This window comes from Grampus griseus (assembly GCF_964374135.1).
Source record: "Grampus griseus genome assembly, chromosome: 15".
Taxonomy (NCBI): domain Eukaryota; kingdom Metazoa; phylum Chordata; class Mammalia; order Artiodactyla; family Delphinidae; genus Grampus; species Grampus griseus.
In genome coordinates this window covers 77410355-77431169 of record NC_139009.1, presented here as the reverse complement: position 1 = coordinate 77431169, position 20815 = coordinate 77410355, and the positions used below count along the sequence as shown (strand labels likewise).

General features: G+C 43.9%; 1 protein-coding gene across 3 annotated transcripts in view; it reads left to right on the top strand.

Moving 5' to 3' along the window:
- Window positions 1-20815, top strand: part of TMEM87B (transmembrane protein 87B) — a 48139-nt gene that overhangs the window by 8811 nt on the left and 18513 nt on the right. For all 3 annotated transcript variants that reach the window (XM_082672309.1, XM_082672310.1, XM_082672308.1), the window contains 10 exons: window positions 860-913; window positions 2554-2644; window positions 4492-4553; window positions 4793-4976; window positions 7867-7966; window positions 11896-11989; window positions 13532-13605; window positions 18971-19077; window positions 19163-19221; window positions 20468-20571. In XM_082672309.1, coding sequence (XP_082528435.1) covers window positions 860-913; window positions 2554-2644; window positions 4492-4553; window positions 4793-4976; window positions 7867-7966; window positions 11896-11989; window positions 13532-13605; window positions 18971-19077; window positions 19163-19221; window positions 20468-20571 — 929 coding nt within the window. The remainder of the gene's footprint in view (window positions 1-859; window positions 914-2553; window positions 2645-4491; window positions 4554-4792; window positions 4977-7866; window positions 7967-11895; window positions 11990-13531; window positions 13606-18970; window positions 19078-19162; window positions 19222-20467; window positions 20572-20815) is intronic.

Below are 20815 nucleotides of genomic sequence, written 5' to 3'. Positions count from 1 at the left end.
GTCAATTATTAGGTTTAGTTCTTTTGTGTGTGTGGCAGTACATAATAAGTGGAACCATTGTTCCATTTCTTTGTGCCTTTTGCAGCATCATCCTTGGAAGAGGATCCTTTTATCATCCTTTCATGATTTGCTGTCATTCCATCCCTCATCTCTCTTCTGCCCACCCCAGTCAGGGCTTTGCCCCCATCATCCCATCAGAACAGCTCTAGTCAAGGTCACCAGTGACCTCCATGTCATTAGATCCCTAGGTCTATTACTCCTACTGAAGGTCTTTCAGTGTACTTGACTCACCAGCATTTAACACACTTGAACACTCTCCTTTGTGCACTTTCTCCTCCTAGCCTAGAAGACTAGATTCTAAAATGTTAACAGTGGTTATCTCTGGGTGGTGAGGCCGTGGGTCATTTTAAGTGATTTTTTGTCCTGTAAATTCTGAAATGAAAATGTCTTTAATAAAAACGTTAAAGGGTTGTTTTAAAAATTTGTGTCAAGGTATAATAAATATACGTAAGTGTACAGCAAAGCTTGCATATCAGCAGCGTGGGGCTTGATGAATTTTCACAACCTGAACCCACCCGTGTGAATCCCGATCAAGATCAGGGCCTTTGAGCACCTCGAGCTCCCTTTGAGTTCCTACTACGCTCCCTGCCAACGGTAACCACTGCCCTGATTAAGGAAGTAATTTTTCAAAAGTAGGATTTTGTTCCACGTGTTTGGGATACAGTGAGGTTTGTTCTCTGGTGTTCAGCTTTAATCTTTACTTTTTTCATAACACATTTTTTTTCTTAATTGTTGAAACTATTTTTCCTTATGGAAATGCAACAATATAAAATGAAATTCTTTTATTTTATTTTTCCAGAATAAAGAACTAAGAACAAATACCGGAAGTGTTACAAACCAGGAAGGGTCAGCGGTAAGTCATTTTATTTGCCTTTAAATCAAATACATACAAGTTAGAGTAAGACTGAGCAGAATCTGTTGATGGACAGATACTCAGAGAGTGATCTAAAGTAGGGTTAGTAGAGTTAGGAAAGAAAAAAGAAGCATTATTATTATTTTTATTTTTTTATTTTTTTTGCGGTACGCAGGCCTCTCACTGCTGTGGCCTCTCCCGCTGCGGAGCACAGGCTCCGGACGCGCAGGCTCAGCGGCCATGGCTCACGGGCCCAGCCGCTCCGCGGCATGTGGGATCCTCCCGGACCAGGGCACGAACCCGCGTCCCCTGCATCGGCAGGCGGACTCTCAACCACTGCGCCACCAGGGAAGCCCAAGAAGCATTATTTAAAACAGTATATTTCCTTACATATGTCTGTGTGAATTTTGTACATACCTGGTTCTGTCTTTGTTTAAAAATCTCTTTAAAGGTGTGATTTAACAGTAACTTCTATGTAGTCTTTCTTTATTTTAAAAAATAAAATTCCGCTGCCAAATACCTGAGGCAGCACAGCAGTGGGCGGAGCTGTATCGTCATTAAGGAAGTAAAGAAATAGATAGAAACCATGATGCAGCACGAGGGGGAGGGGAAATTTGGAATTTGGGGAAATTACTCAAAGTCAGAAGACTAAGAGGTTGAGAGGATTACAAGGAGTTGAGTGTAGGGACTGAAAGTGGATTTAGAAGAGCTTGATGTTTGCCTTTAGACTGGGACCCTTCTGCTTTCATACTGTTTTCTCCAACCATCTTACAGAGTAGTCTGATAGTGGAAGGGCATTCACTCTACAGTGGCTGGACCAACTCTTTGCTTTGCACAAACTGTCACAGGTGGAGGAGTAGGAAATGAGAGGGAAGGATAGGAAATACTCAGGAAGGAGGAGTGTGAAAAGTTTGGTCCAGCTACATGAGGGCACTGCAGGGTTCACAGGCAGTCCAAGTGGGCAGTTTCAGGCCTCAGTGGGACTGCTAGCAACAGAGTGCCTTAAGGAATTTAGCCTGTACACCGAATCTGAGTCATTTCCAGCAATGTTATCTGACATCTTTCTCCCCCAGTTCAATTTTAAAAAACACACATTTAAAAACTGAATGCTTGGGACTTCCCTGGTGGTGCAGTGGTTAAAGACTCCGTGCTTCCAATGCAGGCGGTGCGGGTTCAATCCCTGGTCAGGAAACTAAGATTCCACATGCCACAGGACGTGGCCAAAAAGTATAAATAAATAAATAAATAAATAAATGCTTGATTATACTAGGATATTAGAAAAACTATTTCAAAGGTAGTATTAAATAAAACATAGAATGGTAACATTGGGGGGAAAACCTGTAGAACTATATAAAAAGTAGAAAACATTGGCAAGTGGAAAAGGCTTTTTTCCTCCTCCATCCCTTTGGGCCTGGGAGGATGGTGGTAAAAAAAAAAAAAACAAATGGAGGAAATCCTTCCACTACCCACTGTCCTTCCACAGCCCACCATTCCTTTTATCTGTGTTTTTTTTTTTTTTTTAAAGTAACCCAATTCAATTCTTAAAAGTTGTTTTAAAATGTGGTGGACAATCGTTTAGCTATATCTTATATAGCAATTAAAAAAAATAACATGAAGGATTTTTTTTTTTTCTGTTTCAGGACGTTGTAGCCAAAACACAGAGAGATGGGTTTCATATCTTTATTGTTTCTATTAAAACAGAAAAAACAGATGCAAGCTGGAATTTGAATGGTATAGTTAAACAGTATGCATGTTTTATTGTCTGCTTTTACTGTATTCTGTATTTTTGTCATTAACCCAAATCTACATTCTCTGTTAAAACACATTATTCAAAAATGATTTTCTGTTAATCACAAAAATGAATAATCTGTTTATTTGGGGTACTTAGAACTTTATGCTTATCTTAACTCTAATATATTTTTTTTTAATGGAATGGAAATTTTAAATTAATTTAAGATAAACTTTGGGAGTTCCCTGGTGGTCCAGTGGTTGGGACTCTGTGCTTTGGGTGCCGAGGGCCAGGGTTCAATCCCTGGTCGGGTAACTAGGATCCCACAAGCCGCACAGCGTGGCCAAGAAAAAATAAATAAAAGAAAATAAATAAAAGGGTGAATTAAAAAAAGAAGATTAATTTAAAAAGTTTTAAACTTGATAGAGGGATACAAAATTCTCCATCCTTCCAGATTAAAAAAAAATTTTTTTAACATGTAGAAATGGGTAGGTGACACCTTAATCGTACTTGAAGTGGATTATATTCTGTTACTTGAAAATGGCCATCATCAGGGGTTCAAAATTTTTGTTCTTTAAAAAGTTTAAGAAAAAAGAATCTGTTTGTAGCCTAGGAGTAGAAGTAGCATGTCTGGCAACTGTGGCTTCTGCAGTCTGTGAGCTCCCCTGCCTGCCCATAAGGTAGATGCTCTTTGCCTCGTGAAACCGTAGCTCCTGGTGCCCAGTGTGAGAGCGGGCTCACACTAAGCGGTTTTCAAGGGAGCGAATGCTTCCATGGGTCCTGGAATTGCTTTAGCGGTCATTTTCTGTACTGGGTATCTGCTGGGCTGACAGCAGCCAAGCAGCATGTGATGATCCTGGGGATTTGCAAACTGCTCTGATTCACCCACTGGGACACAGAAGTGAAACCAGGCTCTGTCTCTGGGGGGCACCCAGTCCAGAGAGGAGGGAGAAAGCAGTGAGGTGAGTCAGGCATGGCCGCAAAGGAGGCCCAGAGCTGGTCTTCCCCGGGGAAGCTGGTGGGGGGGCTGCTCCGGAGAGTGTGAAGCAGGCCTTCCTCCCGGAGGTACTGTAATGGGCCCAGACCATGCCACACAGGGAGCAGGGGCCTTGCTGCCATCCTGCTCCCCAGCCTGTGCGCCCTGCCTTCCCAGGTGTGGCGTCTTTTCCTCTGACACCAGCAGGCAGCTTTAAGCTTCTGCTGGTTAGTAACTGGCGCAGTTGCTAAGCCTTGCAAGTCTTGCACTGTATTCGGCACTCTGTTTGTTATTGCTCTCAGACAACAACCCAAACTAGATTCTGGAGTTCAGTAAATTTAAAAAAAAATTTTTTTAAATTAATCAATTAATTAATTTGGCTGTGCTGGGTTGCCGCGTGCGGGATCTTCGTTGCACCGTGCGGGATCTTTAGTTGCAGCGTGTGGGATCTTACTTGCAGCATGCAGGATCTAGTTCCCTGACCAGGGATGGAACCCATGGCCCCTGCATTGGGGGCTCGGAGTCATAACTGCTGGACCACCAGGGAAGTCCCTGGAGTTCAGAATTTATCCAAGTTACATTAAGAAAGACAAAGTCCTCAGCTAGGTCAGGGACTCAGCCAGGGCCAATCTCAGACCAGGACTACTTTGCTGTCTGCATAAGATCTGACTTGGCCCACACTTTACAAGAGCATGTATACAAATACGTAAAGATATCTTCATACAGTTACATAATCAAAGGTTAAAATTCAGCATTCGTTAACTTGGTTTGTATTCTTGGAGTCTTAAAATGAGCTTACATTGAAAAACTTAAGGAAAACTGGTTGTTAATTTTAATGCCTTAATTTCTTTATCCCCACCCTGCCTTCACCAGTTTCTCTTTCTATGATGGGGCCTCATGGATATATCTCTGCATCAGATTGGCCTCTGATGATTGTGAGTATCTCTCATCATTTCTTCCTTTTTTTAAAAATGAGTTTTGTATCCTAATTGGAACATTTAAACATTTTAAGAGCTCAATGGTGGTAATTCCTTAGTAGCTAACACTTTGACATACCCTCTATTTCTGGTTCCATGGTGACTGGAAAATAAAGGATTGCAAACTTGAATGTAGAAATGTCAATTTTCAAATGACCAGAAGGCTTAACTGACTAAAATTGCTTCTCCTCCCACAGTTCTACATGGTGATGTGTATCGTTTATATCTTATATGGCATACTCTGGCTGATGTGGTCTGCCTGCTATTGGAAAGATATACTAAGAATCCAGTTCTGGATTGCAGCTGTTATTTTCCTGGGAATGCTTGAAAAAGCAGTTTTTTATGCTGAATACCAAAACATCAACAGCACTGGGTTATCAAGTAAGTGGTGACTGTGTCCATGAATATGGTGTGACCCAAGAGTCGCCCAGCATTTGTGAGCAGAGCTGTGGGGACCCCCCGCCCCACCTTCATACAGTGGTTTGGGAACAACCATATAGGTGAAGAGGAGGGAAGCCAAGAAGAGAATATCAGAGTAGGGCTCTGATCCAGGCTAGCATGTGTGTGGTCTTCATTTTCTGTTTTCTTCTTGCTGGCTTTCCCTTACTTCCCTCCTGGGGAAAAGAAAATTCCTGTTCCCTAAGGTTCAGCTACCCGTGACTAGCTTTAAACAACACGAAATTCTGGACTGGGGACATCGGGGGCTGCCAATCCTTTTAACGTATTTCTCTGTATTTTTCCCCATCCTCTCTCTTCTCCTTTCCCCTCCAAAGAAGAAAAGAACATTTGGCCACAGGGAGTAAAATTAGTAGTGCCAGGATGCATGGTGACTGCACCCTCTTTGCAAAGAACTTCATGTGACCGTGGGAGATACCATCCCAGCTTACACAGTGGAATGTGGCAAGCAGGCAGGGCATATAGTGGGGCATCCTCAGATGGGTGCCCCAGACTTCTAGAAGATAGAGTTCAAAAGGGCCAGAGAAGTAAAGGTACAATTAATTCCATCACTGAACCTTCAAAAGGGAGATAGCTCAGAAGGATAGAAAGCCCTCAGGAATGTGCTTCTGAGTGGTCAGTTACAAATGATCGTGGTACAGGTTTTCAAAGGGTGTAATTGTGTCTGCTCTTTATTTTAAAATACTCCGGGAAAAAAAGAGGGTGAGTTGGAAAATAGATGAGACAAATTTAGCATAATGTTGATAATTATGGAAGCTGAGTGATGGGTACGTGGGAGTTCATTATATCGCTTTCTCTGTGTCGAAGAATGTTTGTAATTTCCCAAAAGGAAAAGTTTAAAAAGACATGTACAAGACAATAAAGAAAAGACAAACATCCAGGGAGACATGTTAGAGGTATTATTACCCTATAAGAAGTTTTAGGGATGTGCGTGCATGTGTATGTGTGTGTGCCTGCCCTAAACCAGATAAGGAAGGAAGGATAGAGCTGCTGCATATGACTGGGGGTTAAAGCATTCTTGAATGTCAGAGAAGGCGGGTCAGCTCCTTTGCTGCCAGTGGTGGGGGTCTCTGTCTAGAAGAGGGTGGCGTGAACTTGGGTGAAGGGCAGCAAAAGCCTGAGATCCATGGAGAGAAGGAAAGACCATCTGTCTTCCTCAGGGCCTTCAAGCCCTCTGAGATGACACCAGAAGGCCCTTGGAAGAGAAACCCCAGACTGCTGTCCTTGTCTTTGAGGAGTCCTGTGGAAAGGAGAGGCGCCAGACGGGGCCTGGGCTGATGTTGTTTCTGATTTTCCCAAGCGTAAATTCTGTAACCCAGGCTGTCTTGCTTAGCATTGGTCCTGGAAGGATAGACTTCAGAAAAATCAAGCAATGATGATTTAGTGATTGTTAGGACCCAGCAAGGATACATTAAGAATAGGTCGTGTCAATTGACTTCTTTGTTTTGTGCTTCTAGATTGGCAGTTAGGCAAATGTAATAAATTTAGTATATCTGCACTTCTTCAAGGTACTGGGCAAGGTCTCTTGTGGTTTCTTCTAGAGAAGGCAGAGAAACATGAACTGAAAACAAGAACATTAGGTGGATTCACAACTCGCTTCTGAATGGCTCTCCTCTCCATCTTTACCGCCAGCACTCCCATCATCTCTTGGCTGAATTCTGCAATAGACTCCTGAGCGCTTTCCTCACCTGCAGTCTATTCCGCTCCAAGCCACTAAGTAGAGCAATCTTGATAAAGTAAAGCTGTCTACTTTATTCCAAGGGTCAGCAAGCTTTTCCTGCAAAGTCTACACAGTAAATATTTTTGGCTTTGCGAGCCATGTAGTCTGTGTTGCAACTTCTCAACTACTGCCATTGGAGCATGGAAGCTACCACAGACAACAAATGGGCATGGCCGTGTTCCAATAAAACTTTATTTACAAAACAGATGTAGGGCCAGATTTGGCCTATGGGCTGTGGTTGACTAGTTCCTTTTTCACTCCCTTGTTTACTATCATTGACTTCCCACTGCCCTCAGCAACAGGCCCTGACTCATGGCCTAGCCTAAAACTGAGGTGTTTGGGCCCTGCCTCTGCCCCAGCCTCTTTTCTTGACCTCCCTCGTTACACGCTCTGCTGCAGACATGCCGAACTTTCACTTCTTGCAGCATATTTTGCTTTGTCTCTTTTTCTCTCCATGCCCTTGCATGTGCCATTTCCTTTGCTTTCCCCTTTCCCTCCTCCAAACGGTTAACTCCTACTCAGCCTTCAAACCCTGGTGTAGATGTCACTTCCTATGAGAAGCTTTTCCTGCCCCGTGTGGATTAGGTCGCTTTCATCACAATCCTGGGAGATACAGCGTGACCTCCAGCACTTGCTGAATTCTGTCCGTTTACTTGTCCCGACCAGAGTACAGGCTTCACGAGGGCAGGGAACGTGGTTTGTCTTTTACTGTGATAGCCACACGGTAGGAGTGTGAATGAGTAAATGATGAGGGCAACCTGGGGAAAAGAGAGCTCTTGAGGGCGTTATGGTTTTCAGATATTTACAGAACAGGAAAGGGCTACAATCCTTTGTAGCCTCAAGGGGAAGAATAAGAACAGAGGGGAGCTCGGGGAGACAGATTTCCAGTGGACGTGAGAGAGCTGTGCCCAGTAGAGCCGATCAGAATCCCCTTCATTGAGGTTTCAAACATCACTTGGATTAGATGACCTTTAAATTCAACGTGGCGAATTCGTCTGAGGTCAGGACGTAACTGTACACAGTACCCATTTAGACTCTTGGCGGCAGGCGTCCAGATGGACCCAGGGCGAATGATTTTCCTTCGTCCCCCCTCAGCCCAGAGTTTACTGATCTTTGCGGAGTTGATATCTGCAATTAAGAGGACGCTGGCTCGCCTCCTGGTGATCATTGTGAGCTTGGGATACGGCATTGTGAAGTAAGTACCGGGGCCCAGAAAAGACACCGCGTCCCCATCCTGTGATCCCATCCATCTCCGCTATGACCCCTGTGAAACCCGGCACCTCTCGGTGTCCTAACACAAATCCCAGAGGGAAATACCTGCAAGGACGTGTTTTTAAAAGATCTCCACGCACTGGCTGTTTTATTCTTTTCTCAAATAAAGATCCTGAAGTTGAATTCCAGTAACTTCATAGTTAGATGAATAATCAACTGTAAGGATTATGGAAAACTCTAAATGATTCTCGAGGTTCAGACCATTTTCTGTTTCCTAGACAACATAGTTAGGGGTCACGTTTGTGTATGAGATATTGTGAGAGAGAGCGCTCTCATGAAACACCAGGGTCAGCAGAATTTCTGGCTGAAACCTGGCAGTCGCCTGAGGACCCGCTTTCGGGACCCTCTCAAGCAGATCTTTTCTCCCTCTTACCTTTGAGTCCCTGGGCATGAACATGGAAGAGCCTGCTGCCTAAGACCCTCTGATTCCCAGAAACTTAAGCCCTCACACTGGACCACAGCAGCATCTTCGGGTTGCAGGCCTTGTCAGCCGCCAGGTTTCCCCTCATCCCTCACCGCTCCGAGCACTTGCTTTATTGTCTTTCTCCTCAGCACTTCACTGTCAGGATTCCCTGTGATTTGAGTATCTGTGTGAGGATCCTTTAAGAAACCTGACCTCACCCCCTCACCTCTGCCGCTCTTACCTGTCACCTCCCCTCAACTACTGAGTGCCCTGGCCGTCTTCTAGACTTGATTATTATCTATTTATTATTGTGTATAGCTGCACCCTCTCCATGGTGGCACATTGAAGCAATCTACTCTTCAGCCTCCTCCGTTTCCTGTTTCCTTTCTCTAATGTGTCAGCTGTAGGCACTCTTGGTCCCTGGTGTGGCCTCCGGCCTACTGATCCCACCGCCTTCCACGGGCCGGCAGGGCACTGATGACCCCTGCCACCCCTGAGGCCCTCCGCCTTCTCCTTTGTCAGCCTCCCTCGATAAATCCAGCTCTCCATCTGCACAGGCTCGGCCGGGGCTGCAGCGTCAGCCTGAGGAGAACACCCCGCCGCACTGCCTGGCTCAGTTTACTCCGTGACTCTGAACTTGAAGGGCGCCCTCAGTGCTGCTGGCACCTCTTGGTCCCTGTGCCGTTCGTGTTCTGACTCTCCGCTCTGCGCAAGACCATTCACCCCTTCTGTCTCCTCGCACCTCCCTACCCTCATCCAGCGTAGCTGATCTTGGCTCTTCTCTCACCGAGGAATTAGAAGCCACCAGAAGGGACTTGCGGCTGTCAGGTCTGTGTCATCCTCCCCACCTCTGGACCACGCGCAGCCTGTTCTGCTCCTGTACGGCGTGGACCATCCCTGTGTGCGGTTAAGCCCCGCCCTGCCCTGGTGCCCTGGGTCCTGTTACCTCCTCTGTCAAAGAAGCTGTCCCAGCAGTCTGTCCTGTTTTCTCTGATAGCGTCAATTTCCCTCTCCGGTGGGCCGTTCCCATCAGCACACTGTTATTTCTGTCATCTTCAGAAGCAGAGCCTCCCTTGAACCCGGATGGCCCTCTCCTCTGTTTCTCCTTCATTGCTTTTCCCCTGTGTGCAGCAGCGCTTTTCAGATGTGTTGTCTGTACTTGGCCGCTCCCACTTCCCTCGTTTTCTGTCCTTGTGAGGTTTGGCCCCATTCCTCCACTGAGACTGCGCCTGTCAAGGTCACCTTGACCTCTCCTTGCCGAATCGCAGGGCCCCGCTCAGCCCCCTGCAGGTGCCCGGTCGTGGAGGCTCCTTCACGGTCTCCTGTGCCGAGCCCCCTCGTCTTCCCGAGCTCCAGTGTTGGGGGGCCCTGGGCTCAGGCCCCAGACCTCTGCTTTAGTGACCGGCATCCCCGAGGCTTTCTCATCCAGTTCTGTGGCTCTGACTGATGAAAGTGTCCAGAATGAGCCCATCCCACCCCTCCACAGCCACCACCCTGATCCAGGCCACCATCTTCTCCTGCCGAGACTACACTCCAGTAGCCTCCAAACTGGTTTCCCCACTTCTGCCCTGGTCTCCTGTCAGTCTTTTCAAACACAGCAGCAGCCAGGATGATTCTCTTAAGATGTAACTCCAATTTCATTACTTTTCTGCTCATTTCACTCAGTGAAACCCAGATTCCATCTTGTGGCTTCTCCGATGGCTGACCTCATCTCCTGCCACTCTCCCTCCAAACACTCTGCTCCCTCCTGCTGCTTTTCTTGCTCTCACTGTTCCTTAAACACAGCAGACGCGTGTCTCACAGTGCAGGAGAGGCCTCTGCTTGTCAGCTTCCCCCCCGGATCCCAGGCATGGTTTGCTCCCTCACTTCCTTTAGTTCTCTGCCTCACCGTCACCCCCCAGGGAGGATGGCCCTTTGGGACCCTAACCAGTGCCCATCCTCCATCGCTCTAGTCCCTCATGCCTTTTGATGTGTTTCTTAGCATTTGTTGTCTCTTCCCCAGACTTGTGTGTGACTTCCCTGTATTGTGTCCTGCTGTATCCCAAGGCCCCAGTGCGCTGGGCGGCACACAGCGTGCACTCAGTAAGCGTGCACTAATGCACGCACGTGTGCTTCTGAGCTCCGGACTGGTGCAGTTACCAAGACTGTAGCGAGGAAACCTTCTTTTCGTTTGTTTTGCTTTCTTTTGTTTTTTGGCCTCAGTACAGTATATAGAACACAAAACCCTCTGGGTCCCAGTGGCAGCTCACAGTTGTAGTTATGAGCATCAGGTGCCAGGGTGCAGAGGGTGGTGGCTGAGAAAGGGATAGAAGATTGAGCTGGTGGGTGAGGGCTCAGCCCTTTTTGACTGAATCCCTTCACTGTCAACTTGTGTTCAACCCTTACAAAGCGGTAACAGTTCTGGCTGTTGCAGGGTTCCAGTAAGCTGGCTATAGTGAACCAGAATTTAGATTAACTAAATTAGATAAATTGTCTGAAATATGAGCTATGGGTATTAGTTCAGTTTTCATCATAAGTATTTTTTTTTCAAAACCAGTTTTTTCTTCTAATTACTCTGAAAAGAGGGTTTTTGAGTTAAAACATATTCATAATAAATTCTGATTTGCAAGTGTCATGAAATTTCAGTTCTTCTTTTTTTTTTTTTTTTTTGGCCACGCTGTGCGGCCTGAGGGACCTTAGTTCCCCGACCAGGGATTGAACTTGGGCCCACGGCAGTGAAAGCACCGCGTCCTAACCATTGGACCACCAGGGAATTCTCGAAATTTCAGTTCTATTTTCAAATGACTAATCGCAAAAATCATCGTCGTTGCATGTTCTCAACTCATTTATACTTTCAAAGAATCAAAACTGTTATTTTAATTCTTTTCAATCCGAAGAATGAAAGCAGAAGTCTTTCCGGACTGTCGTTTGGGAATATTAAGAGGGGAAGGCAGTGGGATTCGATCTCCTGACATCCTGCTATTTCTCTGCCCAAGTCATAGAATCAGTGGATTTTCGCTGACAAGACACATCTCAGAACACTTTACAATCTCTGTTAGTGAAAGAATTAAATGATTATTTCTGCCAGTGACACTTAGAAGTTGGCGCTCACTTCCTAGGTTTCATCACTCTTCTCGTCCATTCTGTAGACATAGTACCTGGGTTATGTTAATCATATTGCTTGGATTTCAGCAGCAAGATCCTCTGGCCTCAAAAATGTTGCTTCATAGGCATCAGTACAGCTTCAAGTCCTAGAGAAGGAGGCTAGATTTCCTTGAGCCTGTTTCTGCCTTCTTCCCAGGAAACAATGCTGTTTCCCAAAACAAAGTACCTCCGAGGTGGGAAGGGACTGACGTGATTGGATAGCGACGTTCCTGGTGTTGGAAATGGGGCCAGTTACTGTACTCAGATACATTTTACTTACCTTGCTTCTTCTTTCTCTTTTTTCGGTTTGCTTCTCCTTGTACCAGGCCTCGTCTAGGAACAGTCATGCACCGGGTCATCGGACTGGGGATCCTTTACTTTATCTTTGCAGCTGCTGAAGGCGTGATAAGAGTCATTGGGGTAAAAACTACATCATTCCACTTGCACTTTTTTTTGTCGTTGCTGTGAAATACGATTTTACTTCTATCTCCTGAGATGAATTTTTAAAGATAGGAAATTTGTGATAAAGGTCCAATTTGAGTTTATTTTCCCCCGTGTGGACTCTTTCCCTTTTCTAACACGTCCTGAAAGTATAAGGCTAAACAGAGCACTATTTTAAATGATGTGGTTATGAACACACCACCTGACGTCATCCTAGGAATTAGCTCCATCTCAAAAATGTTCGTGGTTGCTCTTCACGAAGAACATTCATCTTTATCATTATGCAGTCTGAACACATTCATTTCTTCCTTAACCCTTGGTTTAAACGTGTAAGTGAAGAGCAGTTAATTTTACCTTTTGTGCATACAGATATTACGTGTCATTGCTTTTTAAAGTCTCCTTTGGTTGTAAGTTTTCCCTGACTCCTGTGGGCTCAGAATTTGAGGGATTCAGCAGACTCCACGCTTGGAAAAACCAGGAGGAGGTAGTGTTCTGGGGAGAAACGGCTCTAGCAACATGGGCAGCAATGCTTTACTCTAGAGAAGAGCGAATATTTGTATCTGTGAAGACCCCTACATTTCCAGCTCTAGGTTTTCCTTAATAATATGGCTGACAACTGAGGGATTAAGAAGCTTATTATATTTTTACTTGATTCAGAGAACCTTGTAATTTTTACTCAAAACGTCTTTTGGATTATTAGATGTTTAAATCAGATCACTGTGCACAGAGTGAATAATCTGTATATTGCCACGTACGTCTACTTCATGTAGATTGATCTGACCCTTAAAGCAGGACATTTGTCCAATAATGTTAAAAGCTTCACTCTTCTTCTGGTGTCTTTGACACATCTGCATTCTGGGTTAGATACACCTGCTCCTTGAAAGGTGCATTTATTTTTACTCTTACATGATAATGAAGAACTTTGCATTTACATGTATAATTCACAGAAAACTAATCTGTGCTAGAAAGAAAATGGAAAGGATAAACACCCCATGGATAGCTTGCATTGTATCTCTTTAAAATTTTACACAGTCAGCATCTTAGATGTGACCGTTTTAAATATGATTCTCTGTCAGCTCTTGAGTACGCATCCAGCCTATGGTTTGTTTATACCCTTCCACACAGTTCCTTTTCCTTATTTTACTTTTTGCATGTCCTTTCACACACGTGGGGATGATGAGGAGTCCGTTTCTTTAGGAGCCGTGGCTGCAGGTTTGGTGCGGAGAGGGCAGAGATTGAAACGGTTGGCCTGAGTTGGGTGGGATGCGCTGTGTTTTATTTGCCACTTTGTAACACACTTTTACGTTATCACGGGACAAGTTGATGACAAACATTTGTTGACACCAAAACAGGTAACTTCCATGTGCTCATAAACTCAGTTCTGTTAGGCAATAACATCTTTTATGTGGCCTTTTGTAAAACAATGATATGAGATAAATTGTTTTTCTTCATCAGATGATAATTATTATAATACAATGAAACTTTTACATTCAGATTTTTTTCCCTATTTTTATTTTTCAGGGTTCTAACCATTTAGCTGTTGTATTTGGTGACATTATTTTAGCCGTTATTGACTCCATTTTTGTATGGTTCATATCCTTTACTGTGTCCTAAAATTGTTGTATCATTAAAATCGGATTATTTTTAGTGTGTAATAATAATAGAGAGAAGTATACTCATGCGTTATTGTTACCTCAATATAGAAATTTAGTTGAAGGTGAAAAAGTAACGATTCCTCGAACAAAAAATATCCTTATTTTTTCTAGTAGTTCAGCAAACTTAAATGCACATATTGAGCGATCTGGTAAGGAAGAAAAATACATAAGTAGGAGCAACATAGCGATAGTAATTGCCACGTTAGAGAGGTGCTGTGCAGACAGAGGAAAGAGAAATTTACTCCAGGGTGAAAATCAGGAAAGATTTCAGGGAGATGGTGACATCTTAATTGAGACTGAGTGGACAAATCGGGGTTTACTAGGAAAAGAACTGAGGGTAAAGCATTCTGGGAAGATTTAAGGGGACCAAATAGTTGAAAGCATGAAAATATAGAGACAGTGGCATGATGTCTCAGAGTAGCTTGCCTGTAGGTAACGTGTGTAGGAGAATCATAGAAGGTGGGACCAGAAGGGAAGGATAGAATGACATGCTCGAGAGTTTAGAAGGTGGAAAGTAGCAAGGAGTTGAGGCTGCACAGGTGAATGACATGATGAAATCTTGTAAGAAAGAACTCAAGGATGGCATTTTTAAAAATGCCTGGGAAAGGAGAGTCTAGAGCTGGGAAGTCTAGTAAGGAGTCTTTTGCAGTGGGCCAAAGGAGGGATAGTGAGGGTTAGAAGTGGGGCAGAGGAAATGGAAGAAGGACTCTGGATGACAAGCTGGCTAGAAATGGGTGGGGAAAGGGAGAGAGGGCTCCCAGGAAGACATGCACGTCTCAAGTAGGTGGCTGGACCAGTGTTGCCATGCTCAGGGTGGTAAACATGGATAAGGGACCACAGTGGGTGAGGGTCGAGTTGCCTGGGGCATTAGTGTGAAGAAGAGAGTTGGAAGTCCCAGCCTGGCTTAGCAAGAGGAGTCAGAGCTGGTGACGAAGGTGGGAGTCAGCTTTGTGTGGGAGAAGGTCACAGCCGTGGAAGTGACCCAAGAAGAACAGGTAGACCAGCATGCGGAGAGGAACCAGGGTAGTGCCTCGTGGGGCGGAAACATGCATGGAAGGAAGTCCAGGGCGAAGGGAGGTGGGAGAACCAGGAAGTCGCCCTGGGGTGGAGGCTAGGAAAGCTTTGGTAAGGAGGGGTGCTCAGCAGTGGCTAGCGCTGCAGAGAGATGAGTTCCCGAGGCGCACCTGTCTGCCTGGTTCATTCCAGGGGTCACGGCGGACAGCAAGAGAGTGGGTTCGCTGGAGGTGGTGGGCCAGAGGCCATAGCACAGCAGGAAAAGTTTCAGAGACAGTGTTAACCGATCCTTGAGGCTCCTCCTCGCTGACTGAGTGACTCCAGTGGAGTCTGGGCAATTCCACTGTTTTCCTCTCCTAGGCAGGACCCTCTAAAGTGCATTCGTGGAAATGGGAGGGATTCTAGAGAAACTACAACCTGGTCAGAGCAGAATGCAGGGTTCTATGGATCCAGAACATTATTTGTATCTGTTTTGTTGACATTTATGTCCTCTTTGAAACTCATAAGCTTTTATTTTTACACAGTTCTTTTTGTTGCTACTGTCTTTGATAATTGTCTTTTAGCTTTTTTTTTTTTTAAAGAAGATGTTGGGGGTAGGAGTTTATTAGTTTATTTATTTAGTTTTGCTGTGTTGGGTCTTTGTTTCTGTGCGAGGGCTTTCTCTAGTTGTGGCGAGCGGGGGCCACTGTTCATCGCGATGCACGGGCCTCTCACTATCGCAGCCTCTCTTGTTGCGGAGCGCAGGCTCGGTAGTGTGGCACACGGGCTTAGTTGCTCCGCGGCGTGTGGGATCCTCCCAGACCAGGGCTCGAACCCGTGTCCCCTGCATTAGCAGGCAGATTCTCAACCACTGCGCCACCAGGGAAGCCCTGCCTTTTAGCTTTTAACGTAAAATGTGATTTTGTTTTCCTTGTGTTTCTTTCCATGTTCTCATCTTTGTCTCTCACAGGGAGGGCCGGAGGGCTTAAAATTGCCTGTGTCCCTTCTCTACAGGAAGCTGTCTCTTTCTGAAGGTGCGCTAACAGGTGTAACACTGTTAGTAGGATTTTCTGAGCTCCTTGTGGGTAAACCCGGTCTTATCTATTCTTTAAATTCCCTGTTTGTGAATTCTCGATATGCTTCCAAGTTAAAAACAAAACAAAAATCTTTTAACTTATTTTTATTCTCGAAAGCAGTGGTTCTTAGCCTTGTTTGGGTTCTGGCAGCAGAGATGCCTTTGCAAATCTGATGAAAGCTGTGGAGCCTCTTCACAGATTATGTATAAACACACACTCCATTCACACGAGGAGTTTTTCCTACAGTGAGGCATTTGCAGACCTCCTAAATTATGTCCAGGTAGCCCCTAGTGTCCGAGGGGTGTCCGTAAAGGGATAATACCTGATTTAAAGAGTTGTTTCGACCAACTTGCTTGAAAACTGGATTCTACTTCTGTTGAGAGCTACCAGTTGAGAATCCAAGTTTACTGAATAAAATTACAGTAATATAAATCTGATCTTCTCCGAGTCGTAAAAATTTCTGACTCTAATGTAATTTTTCATATTCTCTACACTAAAAAAAAAAAACCATGTAGAGTCATTCAGTTGTTCAAAAGGTGAAGTCCGTTCCTCAGTTCTGCAGGTGAGCAGGGTTCCAGCTCTGAGTACTCATCCCCAGTGTGGAGCCCACTCTGCCGAAGCCCCGGCCTCATCGCTTGTCAGGGATTCTCACCTGACTTGAGGATAAGGGGCAGGCAGTGCCAACGCCCTGGGACCTGGACAGGCAGAATTGCAGGGGAGGTGAACTGGCTACTGGGCTCAGCGTTACTGTCTCCAATCTTCATGTCTTCTCTTCTGTCATTGTGAGTTTAGAAAATGAGCTTAAGACATCTGTTCATTTTGGAGTTGTCTTACTTCTAAACTTGTATGTGCTTAGAGCCTTGTAAACGTTACATTTTAAAAATCTATATTATCTTTCCTCCTGGTAATTTACAGATATGTATTTCAAAGTATTCTTGTTCTTAATCATCTCCAAGGTGGTACATGGGTTCATTGGGAAAAATACATAGTAATGCAACTTGGCAGAAGATTCCAGAGGAAAGTGGCTGTAAACGCTCTGATTCCATCTGGATTTGAATGAGGGTAACTTACCACCTTTATGGACAGCAATGGCTTTGGTCCAACACATAATGAGCCAGATGGGGATGGGGAGATAAGGAAAATAAGGGGAAAGATTTAGCTTGCTTAATTAATAATGTTTTTAATAAACATGTTTGAGGTAAAAGTCATAAAGAAATCCAGGAATTAAAGTTCTCTTGGTTAGTATTTCATGGTGAGAGAAAGGAAATTTAGCATTATCCATTTCTGCCTCAACCTGAATTTCTGACGTTTGCTTTTAGATTGCCGTTTGGTAATTTTCATTACTGAGATGAAAAGTCTGCTTTCTCTGTACAAAAAGGTAGTGGATTTCCTAAATGATTACCAATGACAAGCAAAGAAGCAGGACTACGTCCTTATAGAATTGAGTGCTGGAATAATGACCCTGCTTCCTTCACCTTTGATGAACCTCATCTAGCTCCTCCTGTAAGAATCTAATTCTATATTAATAGAAAAAATAGCCTGAAAGCGCCCAAAGCCACAGCCTTCTGCCTCTTTTCTCCTGCTTGCTTGTTTTATTCTTTTGCTGTTTTGCTGCAGGCAAATGATCTGATCTTGTGCTCCTGGCCAGCCTCCCTCTGTCTCTTCTTGACTCTAGCTTGTGCTGGTGGATATCCTTTTCCTAGCGCAGCAGCATGTCCAAGGTGCTTCTCTTGTCAGGATCATGGGGCCTGTGTGCTTTCATTACTGCTTCAGAGGTATTCGGTCTTGATCATGTTTATTGAATAAAGCACATTTGCATGTCTGTAAATTCTGACAGCAGGCCTAATTGGTTGAGTTGTGCTATTTTAGAAATTGATCTTCTGTTGCAACTTATTGGTCATTCAGAACGATTGAAAAGCAGCTTTGGTAGTTTTAGTACTAAAGTGAAGTTTTTGATGAGTGAAGTATTTGGAATTTAAATAGGAGGCCTAAGTGCAAACTGTGCCACTTCCATTCCTTTGCTCAACTCTGTTATGTATGTTCAGAGTGTGGTCCCTGAACGGGGCTTAGCAGGTGCTGCAGAGGAAGCAGCTCCCGTTTACAGAGCTCTGGCTTGAGCACAGCTGCACTACTGAGGAGCCAGTGGACAAGCCTCTTTCTGCTTCTTTGTACCTGACAGTGTCACACTTTACCTGAGCCCTGTGCTCCTGGAACAGCCGTGGTTAAGACAGCCTCCACCCTTTCGTGTTCCGGGAAAAGGCTTACTGTCAATACAGACAGATGCCTTTCCCCATAGGACTTCGATGAGACTCCCAGGTGCCCCCATGTTCACTTGTGACAAGGCCAGACACAGACCTATGTACCCACTGACCAATCTGGACAAAATACCAGACTGGACCAAACTAAGCCTTCTCCTTCCCCCGGGTTCCCGAGCTTTCATCCACCCACAGCCCTCCTTCATGGCCCCTCCTGAAAACCTGCAGACTTCAAGGAAAGTCATTCTCTGAGCAACTGTCCCGTCAGGCCACCCACTTCTCACACCTGCTGCTCTCGACACCTGTTTACTCCTCCCTATAAAAGCAAAGCCCTTCCCTGCCTGACCTTTGGGACTCTCTCAGATCTTATAGTCGGAACATTCTCCCTATTGCAATAATCTCTTCAATAAAGTCTCTTTTTACCTAAGTCCAGATTTGTGTTACTTGACATATTTCAGTTTCAGTTTATAAAATGGAATTGGCAGATGATGTAACTTCTTAATTATGGTCATTTGGAGGATAAAATGAGAATAGACCAGAAACAACAAAATAAGAAAGAAACAGACAGAAAAGCACACACCAAGTGGCATGTCATGATGGGATCTGTAAAGAGTGTCTGGCCTAAGGGGGACTTGGCATTTGGTGTGTGTCCTGCTCTGTTCTCTGTTTCAAGAACTTGGCATTGAAGGAGCACATCATAGGTCTTCTCGCTTATGTTTTTTTTTTCCTTGAAGTGTGTTTACTTAGTTCAGACAGTGGTATATTGTAAAACAATATCTGTGATGAAATTGGTATCATGATTATACAATATTGGATAAGACAACATTTTCTGTGTGTTTATTAGTTTTAAGTTATAGGAATTATATGTAGCAGTACTATATAGCAGTGCTAAGTTTGGAAATGTAGCAGAAGATTCTTGTTTTGTTTTTTATCTTAACTGTATATTACTATTTAAAATTTTTTCCTTAACTTTTTTCACATTTTTATAAGTTTGGCACAAACTATGAAAACTCTAAGGCTAAGAAAGAACACAGTGAAATTTTCTTTGTACAGGCACTTCACAAATACCCTGATCTTTGCCATAATGGGTAAGCTATCTAACTTTTCTTTTAAAATACATTATTTTAGTATTGCATATTCTTTCAATGGTTGACTTTTTTTGGTGTGTTTCAGCATCTGTAGTGTTTATGGTGTGGACAACTAAGACATTTAGAATTGCAAAATGTCAATCAGTAAGTATAATCTTCCTATTTAAACAGTTTTCATTTTTAATTATTCTCTTTGATTTTGTGTAAGGTTGAAGAATTTTGTGTTTGTAGACAGATAATTTGAGTGGAGATTTTCTTTACTTGGAATTATTTTGTAAAGAATTATAAAAACATTTGCCTTCTTTAAATGTCTGAAAAAGTTCCTCTTAAATCTCCTTTTCCAATTATGCCCTTTTCTTTTTGTATATTTTGAAAAGGAATCCTCCCCCTGTATAATTTTAGGTAACAGGAAATCTTTTTCTTCCAGCACACAGTGTAATTGGGTTGTTTTGTACTTAGGACTGTAAACCTTAAGCCTGACATGTTTCTAGGATGGTATACTCATTGTGAACATTCAGGAGATACCCTCCATGGATTCTCTAGTTAGAAGAAGATACATTTCTCAGACTTAAAATAATAAAAGACCCTCTTGGGGGTTTCTTGATTTGGAAATAGTCTGTAGTTCTTTATAAATAATTATGAAGAGCCCTCTGAAAACCCTGGACTTCTGCTGCTGTAGGGATAATTTAGTGAGAGAAGAAACTGTTCTTGTCTAGAAAATAATTGACCTCTGAAGCCCTTTGAAACTCTTAATTGTTTTTTTTTTTAATTTATTTATTTATTTTTGGCTGTGTTGGGTCTTCGTTGCTGTGTGCAGGCCTTCTCTAGTTGCGGCGAGCGGGGGCTACTCTTCGTTGTGGTGCACGGGCTTCTCATTGCGGTGGCTTCTCCTGTTGCGGAGCCCGGGCTCTAGGTGCGCGGGCTTCAGTAGTTGTGGCACATGGGCTCAGTAGTTGTGGCTCGCAGGCTCTAGAGCACAGGCTCAGTAGTTGTGGCGCACGGGCTTAGTTGCTCCATGGCATGTGGGATCTTCCCGGACCAGGGCTCGAACCTGTGTCCCCTGCATTGGCAGGCGGATTCTTAACCACTGCGCCAACAGGGAGGTCCCTCTAATTCTTTTTATGATACTATATAATTTGTTAGGATTTTATTCATTATATTGGTTATAAGGCTGAAGTAAGCATTAATATTACTGAAGTAAGCATAATGATTTTATGGAGATAGCATTTCTTAGTTTTTATGTTTCTCGGAAAAACATGTGCTTATTCATTTGGAAGACTTACTGGTTGGAAAGATTTCATTAGTACTTGTCATTATGTACTATTTGAATGGGAAATCTGTATGTTTAGCAGAAAATTAACTTTTCTTGTTTGAATTGTCCTTATTGTAGGATTGGATGGAACGCTGGATTGATGATGCGTTTTGGAGCTTCCTTTTTTCCCTTATCCTTGTTGTAATAATGTTTTTGTGGAGACCATCAGCAAACAATCAGAGGTACCTAACATAGGAAAGTTCAAATTCGGCAAGGATTTGTTCATCATCTGCTACAATGTTAAAACAGCATTTATAGAAACTGGAGAGGTAGTCCTTGCTGTTAAAGAGTGTACATACAGTCAAGTGGGGAGACAAATGTAACAAAAGCAAGACAGTGAAATAAGAGATACATAAGCCCAGCAGGAAGGTGGAAGAGGGGTCCATGAAAAGGCAGCATTTATGTTACACCTTTAGGAAAGGAGTA